At 46.2% G+C, this 17,106-nt stretch overlaps 1 protein-coding gene across 1 annotated transcript in view; it reads left to right on the top strand.

Moving 5' to 3' along the window:
- The first annotated feature begins 1,273 nt into the window (after positions 1–1,273).
- The window catches only part of GART (phosphoribosylglycinamide formyltransferase, phosphoribosylglycinamide synthetase, phosphoribosylaminoimidazole synthetase), a 34,719-nt gene continuing 18,886 nt past the window's right edge, over positions 1,274–17,106 (top strand). Inside the window, exons 1-8 of the mRNA XM_058018869.1 lie at positions 1,274–1,300; positions 4,885–5,217; positions 8,487–8,635; positions 13,182–13,277; positions 13,839–14,013; positions 14,622–14,733; positions 15,881–15,949; positions 16,801–16,926. Coding sequence (XP_057874852.1) covers positions 8,491–8,635; positions 13,182–13,277; positions 13,839–14,013; positions 14,622–14,733; positions 15,881–15,949; positions 16,801–16,926 — 723 coding nt within the window. The 5' untranslated portion in view covers positions 1,274–1,300; positions 4,885–5,217; positions 8,487–8,490. The remainder of the gene's footprint in view (positions 1,301–4,884; positions 5,218–8,486; positions 8,636–13,181; positions 13,278–13,838; positions 14,014–14,621; positions 14,734–15,880; positions 15,950–16,800; positions 16,927–17,106) is intronic.

Below are 17,106 nucleotides of genomic sequence, written 5' to 3'. Positions count from 1 at the left end.
CTTAAAATCAGCATAATTCTTCGCTATGTCTTGCTGATCTGCCCTAATATTGACTGTGGGAAAAAAATTAATCAGATACTTGGATCAATTTGCTTACTTCTATGTCACACTTGATTTATTGCATTTAAAGTAGTTACAATTAAGAAGTCCTTTTACCTGTTTATGCCATGCCCACATTAATACATGTTAGATTTACTGGTAGAACACTATGTAATTTTTGATATCAAAATAAAGGCTGAAAATGTTTCAGTTGAACAATTTCAGATATATTTAGATTCAGCTGATGCAAATGGCCTTGTCTCAACCAGGCATGTCAAAAACATGAAAAAGTTGCCTCAAAAAAGCCAGAGAAGGACTTTAGTGCGTGCTGCATGTTCCCCTCTGAGTCCTTACAAACAAAACTAATCTGATAATTACAAGAAGTCTCTCCTCATACACATGAGGATCCACAGCCCTACAGGAAGATAACTTTTCTTGCTCCCTCCATCTCTATTTAGTGATTAAACTCCCTTTATTTAAACTCTTTTATTCAGCTTCAGTGTCAGATGGTTTTCAGATTAATTAAATATTTTACTTTCATTTTGTTGAGACCAGTGATTGCTGCTGGTAATGTTCAATTAGCAACATTAGTTAATTAGTAATATATTAGTAATATATTAGGATTATATTTGTAATACTTATATTACATTAGTAATAGTAGTTCTGCTACAATCAGCAATACTAAGAGCATTTATTCATGTGACTTTCCCTTTCAAAGGAGAAGTCTGGTCTGGTGCTTAAATATGCAAAAAAGAACATTAAATTTTATTTCCTAAGGTATTTTACAAAGAACGGTGATTCTTTCACATTATAGCTCTTGAAGGGAGGAAAACTGGATTAAATTTTGTTTTATTAACAGTATCATAGCACAACTGTAATGCTAAATTAGACTTAAGACTAATATGCTTTGGCTTCATAAAGCAAAAAGTTCTAAATGTGGGACAAACCAAGGATGTGGTATTTCAGGGGATGTAGAGACAAAACCCAACTTTGCACAGCCCTCACAGACCACCACACTCAGCCCCTGAGGCGATGGATAAAGTAAAAAACAACTTAGGCATCCCTAAGGTCTTTGGGCAGCCTCTCTCCCTTTCCCCAGCCGCTCTAGACTTCAGGGATTGCTGTGCTAAAGCGAACTCCGGATGGCCCAGCCGAAAACAACACCGCTCGCTGGTTCCCGTCCCTCCTCCCCCTGCGGTGCTCTCTGGTTGTTGCATTTCCGGAGCGTTTCTTTCTACTATCGCATGCCCTCTGGAGCACAGTAAGTTCCCGAGCCGCGCTGGAAGCGTGCAGGAGAGCCGCGGTTCCCTCGGGTGCGTGGCTGCCGCTGTCCCGGCGCTGCCGGCGGCCCCGCGCTGCCCGCGCCGGGCTGGGGGCGCGGGGGGCGGCCCGGGGCCGTGTGCGCCGCGCCCGCACCGCAAAATGGCGGGACACTCCTCATGGGGTATCCCCGCTCTTCAGGGCAAATGCCCTCACGGCTTGGCGCTCAAGGCACCCCCCTCATGGCATCCCCCTCATGGCTTGGCCCTCATGGCAGTCTCCTCATGGCTTGGCGCTCACAGCATAGTCCCCACAGCAGTACCCTCAGGGCATGGCCCTCATGGCACCCCCTTCATGGCAAATGCCCTCATGGCGTGGTCCTCTTGGAATCCCCATCACGGCTTGGCCTGGTGAGAAATGCTACTCACTTTCAAAAATGTAAAAGGTTTGTTAAACCTTTATCAAAATACAACAGAAGACTGAATAGAGAAAATATTACAGAGCTGGAGCAAAGGATTTTTTCCCCCGCCATGTGCTTTGAACCCTTTGGCCCCTCCCAAAGCTCTGCCCACCGACTCCTCCTTCCCTGTCCTGTGGTGGTGATCATTTCCTTAAATCTCAATTGATGCCAGCTCTTGTCACAGCAACAATGCCACCCTCCCAAATGTCCCAGGCCACCCCCTGATAACAACACAAGGGCAGTAAAACATAACTATAAATCTATAAAACTTCTCCTAACAAATATACATGATATTTGCATTTGAGTTGTGAGAGTCAGCCATGGCATTACTCATCTGTCGCAGCCCTCATAGCAATCCCGTCACAGCCTGGCCTTCACAGCCAAAGTGGTGAAATATTTACTTGAAATAAGTAAATATTTCGTCTCTGGTTTTGGACTTTGATTCACTTGAATTCTTTCCCTGCTGTTTGCAAAGTTGGGGGCTTACCAACTTTTGAAGCATTTTTTTTAATTTATCCAGTAGCTGTTGGAATTGAGCATAGTTAATACTTATGCTATTGTTTTGGGTATATAGCTGAAAGGGTAACACAGAAAGTGCCTTTCAAGGTTTGTGCTGCTCCCTCATCATGGTACAAAACACTGAGCACTTCCAGCATCCTACTTGCTTGAGGTGTCAAATTTAGTACTATGGGGGTGGTTGTAAAAGTTTATGATCCTGTTTATTTTTAGCAGCAAATCTTGAGGGAGTGTTTTGCCTAGAAAAATGCCAAATCCAGCTGTTTGGAGGATCGTACTTGGACACAAGGGGCCTGTGTGGCAGAGCTTCAGCTTGGGCCATGAAAGACACATGTAATAATGACTTTTTTTCTTTTATTTTGTTTTCTACACCGTACTGAATGGCAGGAGGTGAAACAAGATGATCTTTAAGTTCCCTTCCAACCCAAACCTTTCATGATTCTATATGGCCGGGTGAGAGCCGGGAATTTATCCTAAATAAAACACACGAGTTAAAAGAAGCTTATTTAACCCAAAGCTCTAACTAAAAATAATAATTGCCACCAGATTCTGGAGGCCTCCAGGCTACTTAAGCCGCTCTTCATGTGTTGAAGTCTGAGGAAGTGAAAAGTTTTCTAAGGTTGTGTTTTTTTCCTTCAGGATGAGCCTAATTGTGCCCCAACCTAAACCTGCAGTTCCCTGTGGGATTCTGACCATTTTGCAGGTTTGGTTGCCATGGCTGTTTATTGTTGTGCCTCAGAGCTGCCTGCACAGTTGGCACAGTGAATTCCCTCTGGAAACTGAGCCACACAGGGAAAAAATGCAGAGAGAGGTGGATGTCTTCCCTCCACAGCCCCTGTGCGTCTGTCCCTGGGAGCGGGGCCAGGCTGGGGCAGGAGGTGGGAATGGGAATGCAAACCTGACTGTGTCCTGGTCCCTCCATCCATCGGGGTGACCCAGGGCACAGCTGGGTTTGCTGTCTCAGCCTCCCTGGCTGCCTTGTGCTGCTGCTTCCCTTGTCCTGGCTGTGGTGATCCTTCACCCCTCAGCAGCTGGGAGTATTTCCTTTATACACCCACAGTCACACATTCACTTTGCTGCACTGCTCACCCTCGCAGTGTCTGCTCCCCAGCACTGCCCTCCTGCCCCAGGTGCCCACCCTGCCCTGGCACAGGCAGGAGCAGAGGGAAGGAGGGAGAGCCTGCAGGGGGAGAGGTTGGGCTGGGACCAATGGGGACTGGCCCAGGCAGGGGCAGCTCAGCCCTGTGCGCCCGCAGTCGCTGAACCCGCGGCTTGCGCATCCCCGGCTGAACGGGGGCCAGCGGCTGGCACACATCCCTGGGGAGGCTGCCTCACAGCTCCCCTCCTGCCTGCCAGCTCTGGGGGCACCCAGCATGGGCACAGAGGCTCATTCAGAGGGCATCAGTTCAGCCCACGGGGCTTTGGGGCCACACAGCCTGGCCGTGGGTGAGTTTGGGGGCTGAGTAAAGGACGGCAGGGTGGATCCTAGGAGGGAATTGAAGTTGAGAGGAGAAAGTTTCAAGTTGGGAGGAGGATATTGCAAGTTTTGGCTTTTTCTCCAGTCCCTTCTTTTGATTTTTTTATCCCATAACAAGTCTATGAAAAAAACCCTGAAACTCATAAACACTCAGACTGCTAGGGTCAGAAACACACAGCCCTCAGTGGGATGGGAACTGCACAGCCTTCCCAATCTGGGCTTTTTTCTATCTCCTGTGAGAATTACTTTTTTTTCTTCTGCCTAACTGCAAGAGGAAGAATGAACCTTGTCCTTTAGTCCAAAGCCAGGTTATGAGAGCTCCTCTCCAAGGCTGGAAGTTGTGGATTTGAACTTCCACAGTGACACTGGGCTTGGGTCTGTAGTGTTTGGGAAAGTGCTGGGCTGTAATTCAGACTCAGCTCCAAGAAGGGTAGGAGTTCATTCCCTCCCAGGGTGCTTGGAAGGACCTCAGAGCTCATCCAGTTCCAGCTCCTTGCTCTGTTGAGGGACGCCCTCCACTACACCAGGTTGCTTCAAGCCCTGTCCAACCTGGCCCTGAATTAAGACACTCTGGGCAAAGACCATATCTTTGATCTAAAAAAACTTGGACGCCTGCATCAGATTTCCTGAATGCCAGTGTTGGGAAACAAAGATACAGAGGAAACCAACAGCACTGGAGCTTAATTAAAAAAAAAAAAAATGCACTGTGTGAAGCTGTTGTTTGCTGTTTGTGCTGCAGTGCAGAGGTCTGTTTGTAGTTGCACCTTGCCTGCTGTAGTTTGAGGTGAGCTGATAAGGCACTGCCTCATTAAAATACTCCACCCAGGTGAGATTGAATATTTAGGTATCTTGCCTCACTCTCGAGAATAAATTGCTTAGGGAGTTTATGTTTTCTTAGAGAGTTCTGTTCATAAAGCAGCCAAGGAGCTGAGCGTAACCCCCAGGTGTGTGCACAGGGTGAGTTTGGGAGGGTCAGTGGCTGCTGTCCCTGGGATGGGACAGGAAGGGACAGCCTGAGTAGCCTGATGTCACTGCTCCCTGTGTTTGGAGCCTCCCTGTGCAGGAATTGGGCTGGGAGGGCTCTCAGGACTGTGGGCTTTGCCTCCCTCACTGGATTTTCTCTGCCCCACAGGCCCTGCTGGTGAGGAAGAGTTCCCTGGTGTGTTGGTGAGCCCCAGCTGCCTCCCTGCAGTGAGGATAAAGGTCTCTGAGCTGATGCTCCTGCCTGCTGACTTTGCCCTGACATCCTTGGATAAGCTCTGGGAATCTCCTTGCTCCACTCTGTCCTTGCCTCCTCTCCTCCTGGAGACACCGAGTGATTAACTCATTTCTTCTTTCCTGCTCTCACTTCACATAAGGATCTAACAACAGAGCCTCTTCTGAAATGTCCCTTATCTTCATTTTAAAGCATCTTTTAAACAAGCATCTCCTCCTTCTTTACCAAAGCAGGCAATGGGTGCAGAAGGTAATGACATCCCATGGTTTGGAACTGTTAAGGATTTCACACACTGCTTCCAGAAATCCTGGGGGTGTGATAATCCTCACAGAGTAAATATCTACCTTGTGAATGACTTCAGCTCTTTGGGGAACACATTTTTGACTGCTGGATTAGTGACAAAAATAAAAAGGCATGTTTCCTCTTGGGATCTTCATTTTTAGAGTGAGGTCCTGTTGGGCAGCAGAGGGGCCTCCATGACATCTCTGAGTGTCAGTGTAAAATAAAACAGAGGCTGCCATGGCTACATCTGAGCCTCCTAAACTGGCACTGCCACCACAACTTCTTCTCAAGCCACATTCCTAAATAAAAGTTGCTAGGATACCATAGTGGGATGCACAAATAACACTGAGCTTCAAAACAAACGTGTGAAACCTAATCTTCACTCACATTTTGATATAAAATGATCAAAAATTGACAATAGCAGACATGGCTTGTTCTGTTACTGCTCCCACAGAAAGCTTTGTCCTGTGTGTGATGAATTCTTTCATCTGACAGTAGTGCCAGAATGTGTCACTTCAGGGAGGAGAAGGAGGTGACTCTTGGAGTGGGTTGCCATCATGGTGAGTCCCTTGAGGTGGCCACGGTGTCACTGGGTCTGCAGGCTGTGCTGAATTTCACAAGGGCCTTAGGATGAAGCAGGGCAGGGCTGGGTGGGATCCTAGCAATGAGGAATTGTTCCCTGGCAGGGTGGGCAGGCCCTGGCACAGGGTGCCCAGAGCAGCTGGGGCTGCCCCTGCATCCCTGGCAGCAGGATCCAGGTTGGACACTGGGGACAGTGGAGGAGCCTGGGACAGTGGGAATTGTCCCTGCCATGGCAGGGCTGGGATGGGGTGAGATTTAAAGATCTCTCCCAACCCAAAGCATTCCATAATAATTTGCATTATACCCCCTATTTATCATGCTGCTGATTACACAGAGTATTTTTTATTTATTGCAAAAGTGCAGATCCTGATTTTTAGCTATAAAGAGAATGTTCGCAAGCTGGTTAACGAACAGCTTTTAACTATAAAAAAAGAATACCTGGGATGAGACAGAAGTTAGAAACAAGAGGATGAGCTGCTCCTGTCCTGCAGAGCTTTTGCCTCTCTCTCCTAGAGCACTTGCAGGGAAGTTTCTGTCCCCTGTCCCCAGCTGGAAGGGCTGGAGTCCCTTCCATTGGCTGCCTGCAGGGTCATCGGTGGGGCGGGAGTGTTGGGACAGGGACATTTTAACCAGGGGCTGCCAATCTTTGCTCTCTTTGTGCCTCTGAGCTCCTGAGTCCTGCTCTCCTCAGCCTGCTACACACAGCACACAGTGAGTAGTTTAAAGTCATCCTGGTTTAAAGTTTTAACATTTTAAAATTTAAATTTCTTAACATTTTAAAAGTTTAAAGTTTTAATTTCTTTTTTTTTTTTTTCGGAAAATCATGTTGTGTATAGTTCAACTTATTCTTGATAAAATTTGCCTTAAAAAGTACAATTTAGTGGCCACTGGCTCTGGATACCACTGGCAATGCTCATTTGACTTCAGAGACACTGCCTGCTGTGTGGTCAGTGCTCTTCTACCTTACTGTTATATTACTGTATTTATCTAATTCACGCTTTGTTGTATCCCTCATTCTTTTACCTTTCCTTCTTGCTTGAGTTGTAATATAAAAGAATTGATCATGTGGTTTCTCAAACATCTCTACCATAACTGATAATTTTTAGCCTAACCTGAGCTTTTTTATTGCAAGTAATCATGGTGTTTTATAATTAAAACATATCTGTAACTTTGCAATATCTACATTTGACCCAACACTGGATTAGAAACCTGTTGGTCTCCCCCAGCATGGAACTACCATTAGATATTAGCTCAGGCATGTTTAGTTGATAGCAAACAGCTCAGTGTTAATTTTCTCTATTTTATCCTTCTGTCCACATTTATTTTGACTTTGTTCTGTCGGGATGTTTTGCCTAATGCAGATATTTTCCCTCATCAGGGCAGCTTTAGTCAAGTCAAGCTGCAGCAGCTGATGTGAGGGCAGGGCACATCCCTGCCTCACCTGAAAATCTGCTTTGGATCATTTTTGCTTTTCCCTTAGAAATCTCCTGGATTTTGTGTCGTTTTTTCCCCTTTTCTAAGATGTGTGATCCCTGGCAGTGTCCAAGGCCAGGCTGGACACTGGGGACAGTGGGAGGTGTCCCTGCCATGGTAGGCATGTTGGAATGGGATGAACCTAAAGGTCTCCCAATCCAAACCAAACAATTATTTTAGCTCCAAATATGGACATACATAATTAGTTTATAAATTGTGTCCTTCCTTCCTTCCTGGAAACCTTCCTGGAATCCTTCCTTCCTTCCTGGAATCCTTCCTTGTTTTCTGAGTTCTGGTGGATTTGTCAGTGCAGGTGAACTCCTCCATCAGTCAATATGTGAGAGTCCACAGGGCAGTGACTCTCAGGGAGCAGAGGTTTCCTGGCTCTCAGGGAACACACTGTCCTGTTGCTGTGAGCCCCATGTGTGTAAGCCAGGTGTGCACACCCAGGGGATGACGTGGGCACCCGTGCTCCCACTGGCCAGCACAATGTCCATGTGTTTTTCCAAACCTCACTGCAATGGGAGAGTGCAGTGGATACCCCACTCTACCTTGTGTGAGTGAGCTCCTCCAAGGAAAGCCAGAGCTGGAAGTTACTGTGTTGTCTCATTGCTCAGAGCCTTTCCTTTCCATGAGGTGTTCAGAGCTTTTCAGTCATTGCCTCTAAAATCTCTTGAGTGGCCTCAACCAGCTCCAGACACTCTCTGTTCATACCATGGGTGTAGCAGAAGGGCTTTGACCTTTGCAGGTTTGGAATCTCCAAGGAATTGTTGCTCAGAGGGGCTGTGGCCTCCCCATCCCTGTCCCAGGCCAGGCTGGACACTGGGGCTGGAGCAGCCTGGGCCAGTGGAAGGTGTCCCTGCCAAGCAGGGGTGGCACTGGGTGGGCTGTGAGGTCCCTCCCAACCCAAACCATCCTGGGAGTCTGCGATTCTCTGGGCTGCAAATCCCAGCCTGCTCACTCAGCAGGGTTTTGTCCTCTACCCCAGATTCCTGTAAGTGGGAGCAGTTTCCAGTCAGACCCAGGATGGTTTTCCTGACGGGTTCCCGCTGTGCTCTGGCTCAGCTCAGCCTTGGAGGTTTAGTGTGTACCTGGTGAAGTTCTCCAGCACTGCGTGGTCCCTGGAGCTCCCGCTGTCCCCACATTCCCCAGCTGACCCCAAGTGTTTCCTGTGTGCCCAGGGCCATGGCAGAGCGGGTGCTGGTGGTCGGCAGCGGCGGCAGGGAGCACGCCCTGGCCTGGAAGCTGGCCCAGTCCCCCCACGTCAAACACGTGTTTGTGGCTCCAGGAAATGCAGGCACGGCTGACAACGGCAAAATCTCCAATTCAGGTAAAAACAAAATCACCCATTTGAAATTTGATCATTCAACCAGGATGTTGCTGAGCTGAAATCACAGCTGGTAGCGTGAAAGGATGATGATGATGATGATAGTGAAATCATGATGATGATGATTGTGGTGGTTTTAGTTTGAAGCTGAGTGGAAATATTAATTTTTGTATAGTGGTTTTGGTTCGCTAATTAAATTTGGTTCTCTGAACTAATATTTAAATCCTATTTTACACATTTTTTTTTATCTTGACATTTTTTATTTTTTTTCATTAAATAATTAAATCGTATATCCCTACATTATCCAAATCACTTATCATCAATACTTCCAATTAACCTTCCTCTATATTTCCTATTTCATCAAAAATAATGACCAACTGTCATCATCATTTCATAACCACCCCGAAACAAACACAGAACCAACCCCAAAAATAACCCCACCCAAAAAAACCCAAGTAAAAATACAAACAATCATCATAAATCACCGACCAATCACCCACCAAATTTTACGTTCTTGTAGCTTATAAAAAGCATGACACTGAAGATGTCAAGATGGCTGCCATACACACCCAATGACAAAAGTGTGTTAGTTCTATTAACTAACTTACTGTTAGTTTTTGCTAGGTAAAAAGCTAAAAAAACTTTTGTTTTTAATTTTAAGATTTATTGGCTGATGTATATAACTACAATTCCATAAAAAATTTAAACAAAAAATCCTATACCCTCCCCAAAAAAACTCTATTCCCATAAAATAACTTATTTTAGAAATAAATAATAATAACTTTTACATTTAACCAACTCATCTTTAAAACAGCACCCCATAAATCAACATGGCCCATAAACAAACTGATGATGGATGATGATAATGGATTATCATTTTTTTAAAGTTTTGGGCATGTGAAATAGATCTTAGATGCAGTTAAGAAGAGAAAAAAGTATTTGAACAAAGCCTTGTGCAAGTTGTGTAATTAATTTTTTGAGATCTCAGCTGTGAAGTGTCATTCTTTAGGTTTGGGTTTGGAGGATTCAGCCAGAGCTGTTCCTCTGGGATCCAGCTCAGAATAGTTGCTGTGCTTGCACCTAAATTCCCTCTTGTGCTCTCAGAATTGTGTTGAAACCCCATGATCCCCACAGCCTGTGACAAGAACACGCTGTCACTGGGAGCATAATTCACTCCTTTGTCTTTGTGACCTTAAGAAATCAAGGTTATCTTCAGATATTTCTCTGTGTACTGCCTGCTTGGCTGGAGCTCTGACTGGCTGTAATTGAGACTTTTCATACTTAGTAATTTTGAGAAATCAAACTTCAGATGTTGCAAATTGAGCATCCAAAATTTGGAGCTGCATTTAAAAAAGCCTGGTCTGAGGAGCTGACACCCAGGGAACCAGTCCAGACCACAGAGATTCCTGTGTCCTTTACACAACAGATCCTGATTTAGGGGCTTTAACCTCCCCAAAACCTCAGTTTTCCCCTCAGAACATGTGTAAGATGTGCAGTTCACAGGATGTATGTGAATGTGGATCAGACACTTCCATTTTCTGCACTTGTGCTGCTGTGGGAGTAGCTTTGTGTGTTGTTGTCTCATGGAAATGTGAGTGCTGCCAGGTCCTTGTACAGCAGGTAATTATTGAATAGAATTCCCTTGGAATGCTTAATTACAGCCCTTTGAAACAACTTTGTCCTGAATTTCTTTGTCCAGTCACAGCATCATGAGTGAGCTCCTCACTCCAGTTTTGTGCTCTGTTTGGCCTCTGAGGGGAGGCCTGGAAGGAAGAGCTTGACAAGATCAGAAAGTCAAAAAATCCCCTTTACCCTTGTGCTAAATGGGGTCAGTGCCAGGCTGCAGGGCCTGTGGAATGGGAATTCAAGTAGGTTTTTTTCAAGCTGTGCCTTTTTAAACCCCCACTGGGTTTTTCTCTCTTTCATCCCATAAAAAACATTGCACCAGCAGTGGGAAATGCTTGATCTCGAGCCAGGCCTGTGAAATTTCCATGTGGAATAAATGGTTTTGTTCTGCACATGGGCTCACCTGTGCTTTGGGAGGGAAATCTTCACCAGCCCAGGAAGAGCCTAGAATTTATGAAGAGTTTGACTTAAGTTGGTTTTTAAGGAAAGAATTTGTCTCACCTGTTCAAGGATTCCAGTGCTGTCACTGGGGCCTTGATTTAACTCAGGGTGGAAAATGGGGAATTGCCTGTCAGAAAGAAGCACATGAGCCCTGTGATGTTGTGTGGGCAACAATACCTGGGATATCTGGGAAATTCCTTCCCTGGTTTCTGGGGGTTTTTTGGTATCATCAAGATTTTGCTCTGAGAGTTCATCCTCCCTTTGTGGATCATGGAATTCCTTTAATTAGGATTGCAGCTCTGGGTCTTGGGTGACTTCTGAAACACAAAAAAGTGAGCTGAAAATTATAAATAACCTTAAATCTTTCAAACTTTGTATTCAAGTAAGAAAAAAAATTGTTGATTTTTTTGTTGATCTCAGTTTGTAATTGTTTCCAGCAATAAAGCGAGATTTAATTTGGGTGCCTAAATACAGGTTTATATTTAATTTAGGTGGATTATCAGGGCAGTTTTGGTGCAGAAGCACAGACAATGGCTTGCTACATGAACAGATGTGTCTGTGAATGGAGTTCACCATCCTGACACCTCCTTCTGTCACATTTTACCTCTCAGTGTAACTTGTGCTCTGAAATTTAACCTCCACCATGGAAATCCTTGGGCCAGGGTCCTCCTGTCTGCTTCCAAAGGGATGGTCAGCTGTTGTTTCAAGCAGTCAAACACAGCTACAGAAATGTCCCCTTTCAGCCAGGAATCCAAGAAAAATTATATTTGGGAGGAAAATTAAAATCATGGATAAACAACACAATTTGTTCCTTCCTGTTTGTTGTTAGGGCGTTTCTCCATTGTGTAAATCTTGTGCCACACTCACTGCTCATACCCTGAGGTCAGACCTGCAGAAAGAAATTTGGGGTGAATTCCAGGCTCTCTCCTTTCCTGCCTGGAGAGGGACAAGGGGAAATGGCTCCCACTGCCAGAGGGCAGGGCTGGATGGGATATTGGGAATTAGGAGCTGTTCCCTGTGGGGGCAGGCCCTGGCACAGGTGTGTGATGCTTTTGGGTGAGCCAGAAGTCAGCTGGCATCAGCTGCACATGGAAGTCAAGGAACAAAACACTTGGGCAGTGGAAGAGGTGCCAAGGAGGTGAATTTTATTTGTGCTCTGTCTGGGTGTTCACCACCCCACCTGAATAGGGTAAATTTATAACAAAATGTAGATTCTGTTGTGGAATCAGGAAATTTTATGGGCAGGGATTGTTCCCTGGCAGGGTGGGCAGGCCCTGGCACAGGGTGCCCAGAGCAGCTGGGGCTGCCCCTGCATCCCTGGCAGTGCCCAAGGCCAGGCTGGACACTGGGACAGTGGGAGGTGTCCCTGCCATGGCAGGGGTGGCACTGGGTGGGATTTGGGGTCTCCCCAGCCCAAACAAGCCTGGAGTTCAATGATTCTATGAATTTATTCATCCAGAGCAGGGGGAGCACAGTGGGACTGACCAAAATTCTGTCATCCCCTTCCTCTCTCATCACTCCCCAGAAAATGGCTGGAGGAGACCATCAGCTCCCAGTGTATTGCCATGTCCCAGGGGAAAGGACAAGAGAAAATGGCCCTAAATTACACCAGGGGAGGTCAGATTGGAAATTGGAAATAATTTTTCCCTGCCAGAGTGGTCAGGCCTTGGAAGTGTCCTGGAGGTGGCCTTGGGGACAGGGTTTGTGTGCTGCTGGTGGCACTGGATGGTCCCAAAGGGCTCTCCCAGCCCTGGTGATGCTGGGATCCTGAGCTCCCTTTGCCAGCCCCGTGCCCTGGTGTGTGCAGTCTCCTCCCTGCCCAAGCAGCCAATCCCCACTGGGCTCATCTCTTTTCTCCCATTCCTGCAGACCTTGGCTTTGTTTACTCGTGATAAAAGCTGTGCAATTGCAGGCCCTTTTGCGTAACTGACATTATTGTCTTTGGTGCAGGACATTTCTTTTGTTTGCACAGTTTGGGCCATTTCAAGTGTCATCACACTGAATGTTTGGTTTTGGAAAGATAATGGTTGTAACAGCCCAAGCCCACATACCCTCAGCCATAATGACAGCACAGTGCCCTTCTTAATTAAGTTTAACATCATGGAAAACAAAAAGTTCTGATTCCCCCTGCTTCCAGAGGGCTCAGTTTAGTGCAATTTTTAGGTAGCACTACAGAAAGAAAGAAAATAAGAAAAAAGATGAGTTGGAATTCTACCATCAGCCATTTGTTTCATCCCCAACACGCTGGGGGTCCCTGCAGCTCAGGACATTTTGGGATTCTGTGATTTAGGACTCTGACAGTGGATGTGCAGCCAGAGCCTTTGCCTGGGGTTTGGGGCTGTGCTTTGGGTGAGTCTGTGTCAGTGTGGGCCTCACCCCTCCAGCTTCCCTGGCAGCCCACAGGAGGCTGGGGGTGCTCTGTGGTACCTCACACTGAGGAGCACCCCTGGATGGGATCTCTCCCTGTTTGTGTCCCCAACAGCTGTTCCAGTCAGTGACCACGCTGCTGTGGCCCAGTTCTGCAGGGACCAGGACATCAGGCTGGTGGTGGTTGGTCCTGAGGTTCCTCTTGCTGCTGGTAAGAGACACAAGCTGGAAATCACAGCCTTCGGCATTTAGAAGAAAAGTAAATTTTAGTCCTCATATATGCATCACTCAGCAGTGTTTCCAGTCTGAATGGAAACAGATCCTCTGGAGTTTCCCTGAAATCCAGAGTTGTGCTGAGGTGAAAAGGAATTTCTGAAGGGTAGTGTGTGAGCAGGAAAGCCAGTTTTGGTTTTCCTATGGAGTTTTCATGATTTGAAATAACTATAATCTGAGTCTTGCTAAAAAAACCTAATTATAAACATGCTGGTAGTTTTTCTGCTTAAACCTTTTGGCATCTTCACCAAAGGCTCATGTTGACTTTTGACTCAAAGGTGTTATAAACCAAGGGGGGATTGTCATCCCTTCCCAAAGGCAGCACGTCCTGAGGGGCTGCAGTGGTGCAGGATTTCTGCTCCTGGCTCCAGTGAGCAGAGCAGGCACAGCAGACACAGGTTGCTTCTGTTCCTGGCATTCCTGCTGAAGGAATCAGTGCAGCTTGGCTGGCCTGAGCCCCATAAATCACCTGGAGATTTATGACATGTTTTGTGTTCAGGAATTGTGGATGACTTGACAGCAGCTGGGATCAAGTGTTTTGGCCCCACAGCAAAGGCAGCTCAGCTGGAGTCCAGTAAGAGCTTCACCAAAGCCTTTCTGGATCGTCATGAGATCCCCACTGCCAGGTGGAAATCCTTCACTGATCCCAAAGCAGCATGTGCCTTCATCAACAGGTACAGTTCTGGTCAATGTTCTTACTGACACTGTAAATATCCAAACAATCCAATGATTGCCAGGTGTCCATGCCTTTGGGATAGAACATCTGCAAAGGTTTCAAAGGATCGCCTGCCATGACTCTCTCAAACTGCAGAAAGTCTGAGAAAAATGGTTCCTCCTGCTCTGAAATGGAGTGCAGGTTCAGTGTTCAGTTCACAGGAGAATGTAGGACAAGCTGTTATTTTTTTGTCACTCTGCCTGCTGGGGAAAGGCAGGGAGCAGCCCAGAGCCATCTGTGCTGGCCTCTTATCCCTTTTCTTCACCAAGAAAACCTGGAGAATTACTCAGCAACTGATGATCTGCTCATCACAGTGCAAGCCATGTGACCCCAGATGAAATTCCCAAATGGAAATCAGTAATGAGCAGTCAGGGAATTCCCTGGTGGGGAAAAGAAGCAGGAACCTTTCTCAGGCAGAGCCTAATGAGAGGAGCCTGGTGTGATTTGTGTGTTACTCAATAAGGTTGCCATGAAAACTGAGAAGCACTTTGATTTTTCAACTCTGGAAATGTTCAGAATGTCCCTGCAAGGGCTGTCGGTGTTGAATGTCTGTCCTTGCCTTGGCAGTGCCACCTTCCCTGCTCTGGTTGTCAAAGCCAGTGGGCTGGCAGCTGGCAAAGGAGTCATCGTGGCTTCGAGCAAGGAGGAGGCCTGCAGAGCTGTCACTGAGATCATGCAGGTGAGGAGGAATGTCTCACACCAAAGCAGCTCCTCAGAGCATCACAGATACTCCTTATTGCATGGAACAGGGACCTGGCTGTCAGACATCAAACCTTTCACCCTTTTATTTGGCCAGCTGGTTTATTTATGGCTTGAGATGCAGTTCCTGCAGGCTAAAATAAAACCATTCTTCATGAAAGCCCACCCTTATTTCACTGATTTATATATTCAATTCCTTTTATTTCACTCTATGAGACTCCTGCAATCCATCAGTCCCACACTGAACTCCTCAGGGATTCAGGTGGGTCTTCACAAGCCCCATTAGGACCAAGCACAGCACTTCAATGTGCAGTCAAATTCTTTGGGATTATTTCCAGTGAAGTTCACACTGAGGAAGGATATTCCACAAATGTATTTGGAGCATCAAGATTTGAAGTGAGGCCAAGTGAAGTAATTTTATCTGCCCAGTGAGGAGCACAGAGCTGAGGCTCCCAGGTCAGGCCCTGAGCTGGTGTCAGCAGCACAGCACCCTGAGATTCCTTGGAGCTCTGCTGATCCATGGGACACATTCTGGGACACACTTGTGCTTCAGGGGTCAGGGCATGGGTGCTGCAGTCACATTTTGGGGGTCTGTGGTCACTGCACAGTTCATGTCTGAACAGGGCCCAATGTCTTCTACAAAAAACCTGAGTTAGAGATTTCTAGAGACCCCCAAAATCACCTTGGCAGTGTGGGCTGTTTGTTCTTAATTTCTTAATTATCCAGAACATGCAGTCAGGTTCAAACATTGCACTGGCATGTGAGAATCTTGCTCCCTTCCCAGGTGTTGGATAAAATTGCACTTTTTTATCCAGTGGAGGTGCTGACTGGAGACTTGGCTGTCACTGGTGTTGGGGTGAATTTCAGAAGGCAGAGCATGAGGAATTGCTCAGTAATCACAAATACCCTCTGTCATTTCAAAATATTCACTAATAAACCCTGCATTTATTTAAGGACAAAGAGAGGAGTAGGGATTTCACTACTGGTGTCATCCTTGGGGGGGAGAAATGGATTCATCATCTCAAACCTGTGCTGCATTTTTGGCTGTATTAAAAATACCTATTTCTTGTTGCATTTTCAGCAGTTTAAAACTGAAACAGAACTAAAGAGATTTTGTTTCACTGTAGGATAAGAGTTTTGGCACAGCTGGGGAAACTGTTGTTGTTGAAGAGCTTCTTGAAGGAGAAGAAATTTCTGTAAGTGCATCTCACTGTAACACTTTGGTTCTACCTGTTCTAAATTGTTTGGGATTCACTGAGTGCCTTCACCTACAGAGTGAAGGATTTGATCAGTTAAATTAAAACTATTCCCTGCTTATAAATGAAATTGCATTGGTTAGAGACAGCTGTGTGGCTCATTTTGGATCCTTGCTGGTTTTATAATTAGCATTGTAAAATGGTTTTGAGTATTGCTGCCATTAGTCCCAGTATGAGTGCACAACATCCTCCAGTTCCAGAAGATGCCAGCAGCTTTGTTATTCTGAAGATACTGAGGATAAAAACAACTGCTATAGAAGTAATTTATAAATATTTCTCAAGTAAATAACTTTATCAGCAAGGAGAAGGAAGTCTTGAAAGGGATGTAATTCCTTCCTTCCTTCCTTCCTTCCTTCCTTCCTTCCTTCCTTCCTTCCTTCCTTCCTTCCTTCCTTCCTTCCTTCCTTCCTTCCTTCCTTCCTTCCTTCCTTCCTTCCTTCCTTCCTTCCTTCCTTCCTTCCTTCCTTCCTTCCTTCCTTCCTTCCTTCCTTCCTTCCGTCATTTCCATCATGCAGTATTTTAATTATTTTTTTTAAACCTTTTGAGTGTTTATTTTCAGTGCAACTGCTGATGGTATAATTTTTCTAGGTTTTATTGATTTCTGAAGGAAGGTCACACAAAATGAGTCCCTGCTTCCTGAGGAAAAGCCAAATGCTTTGAACGCCATCATTTATTTTATCAGGGAGGCAGAGTTTATCCTCTTCAATATCCCTTTGTCACACTGAAAATCAGCTCTAATTTCACTTTAACTGTAACCATCCCAGGAACTTTACCTGTTGTCCTTGTTTCAGTGCCTGTGTTTCAGTGACGGCGTCACCATCGCCCCCATGCCCCCAGCCCAGGACCACAAGAGGCTGATGGATGGAGATGAGGGCCCCAACACAGGAGGGATGGGAGCCTATTCCCCAGCTCCTCAGGTGAGGAGGGGCTGATGAGGAGGGGAAGAGGGACTGGGAGGGGATCTTTCACTGCAGCTGTCACTGAGCCTTGGGGATGGTTTGTTCCAGCAGAGGAGCAGGAGGGATGGGCTCTGCTGGATGGAAATTGCTGCCCAAAGCAGCCATGGCCAAGTCAATCCCCAGCTCCAAAACCTCTCT

The sequence above is a fragment of the Melospiza georgiana genome, chromosome 2 (genome assembly GCF_028018845.1).
Source record: "Melospiza georgiana isolate bMelGeo1 chromosome 2, bMelGeo1.pri, whole genome shotgun sequence".
NCBI lineage: Eukaryota > Metazoa > Chordata > Aves > Passeriformes > Passerellidae > Melospiza > Melospiza georgiana.
Note: the sequence above shows the minus strand (reverse complement) of the source record. Positions and strands in the feature narration are given on the sequence as shown.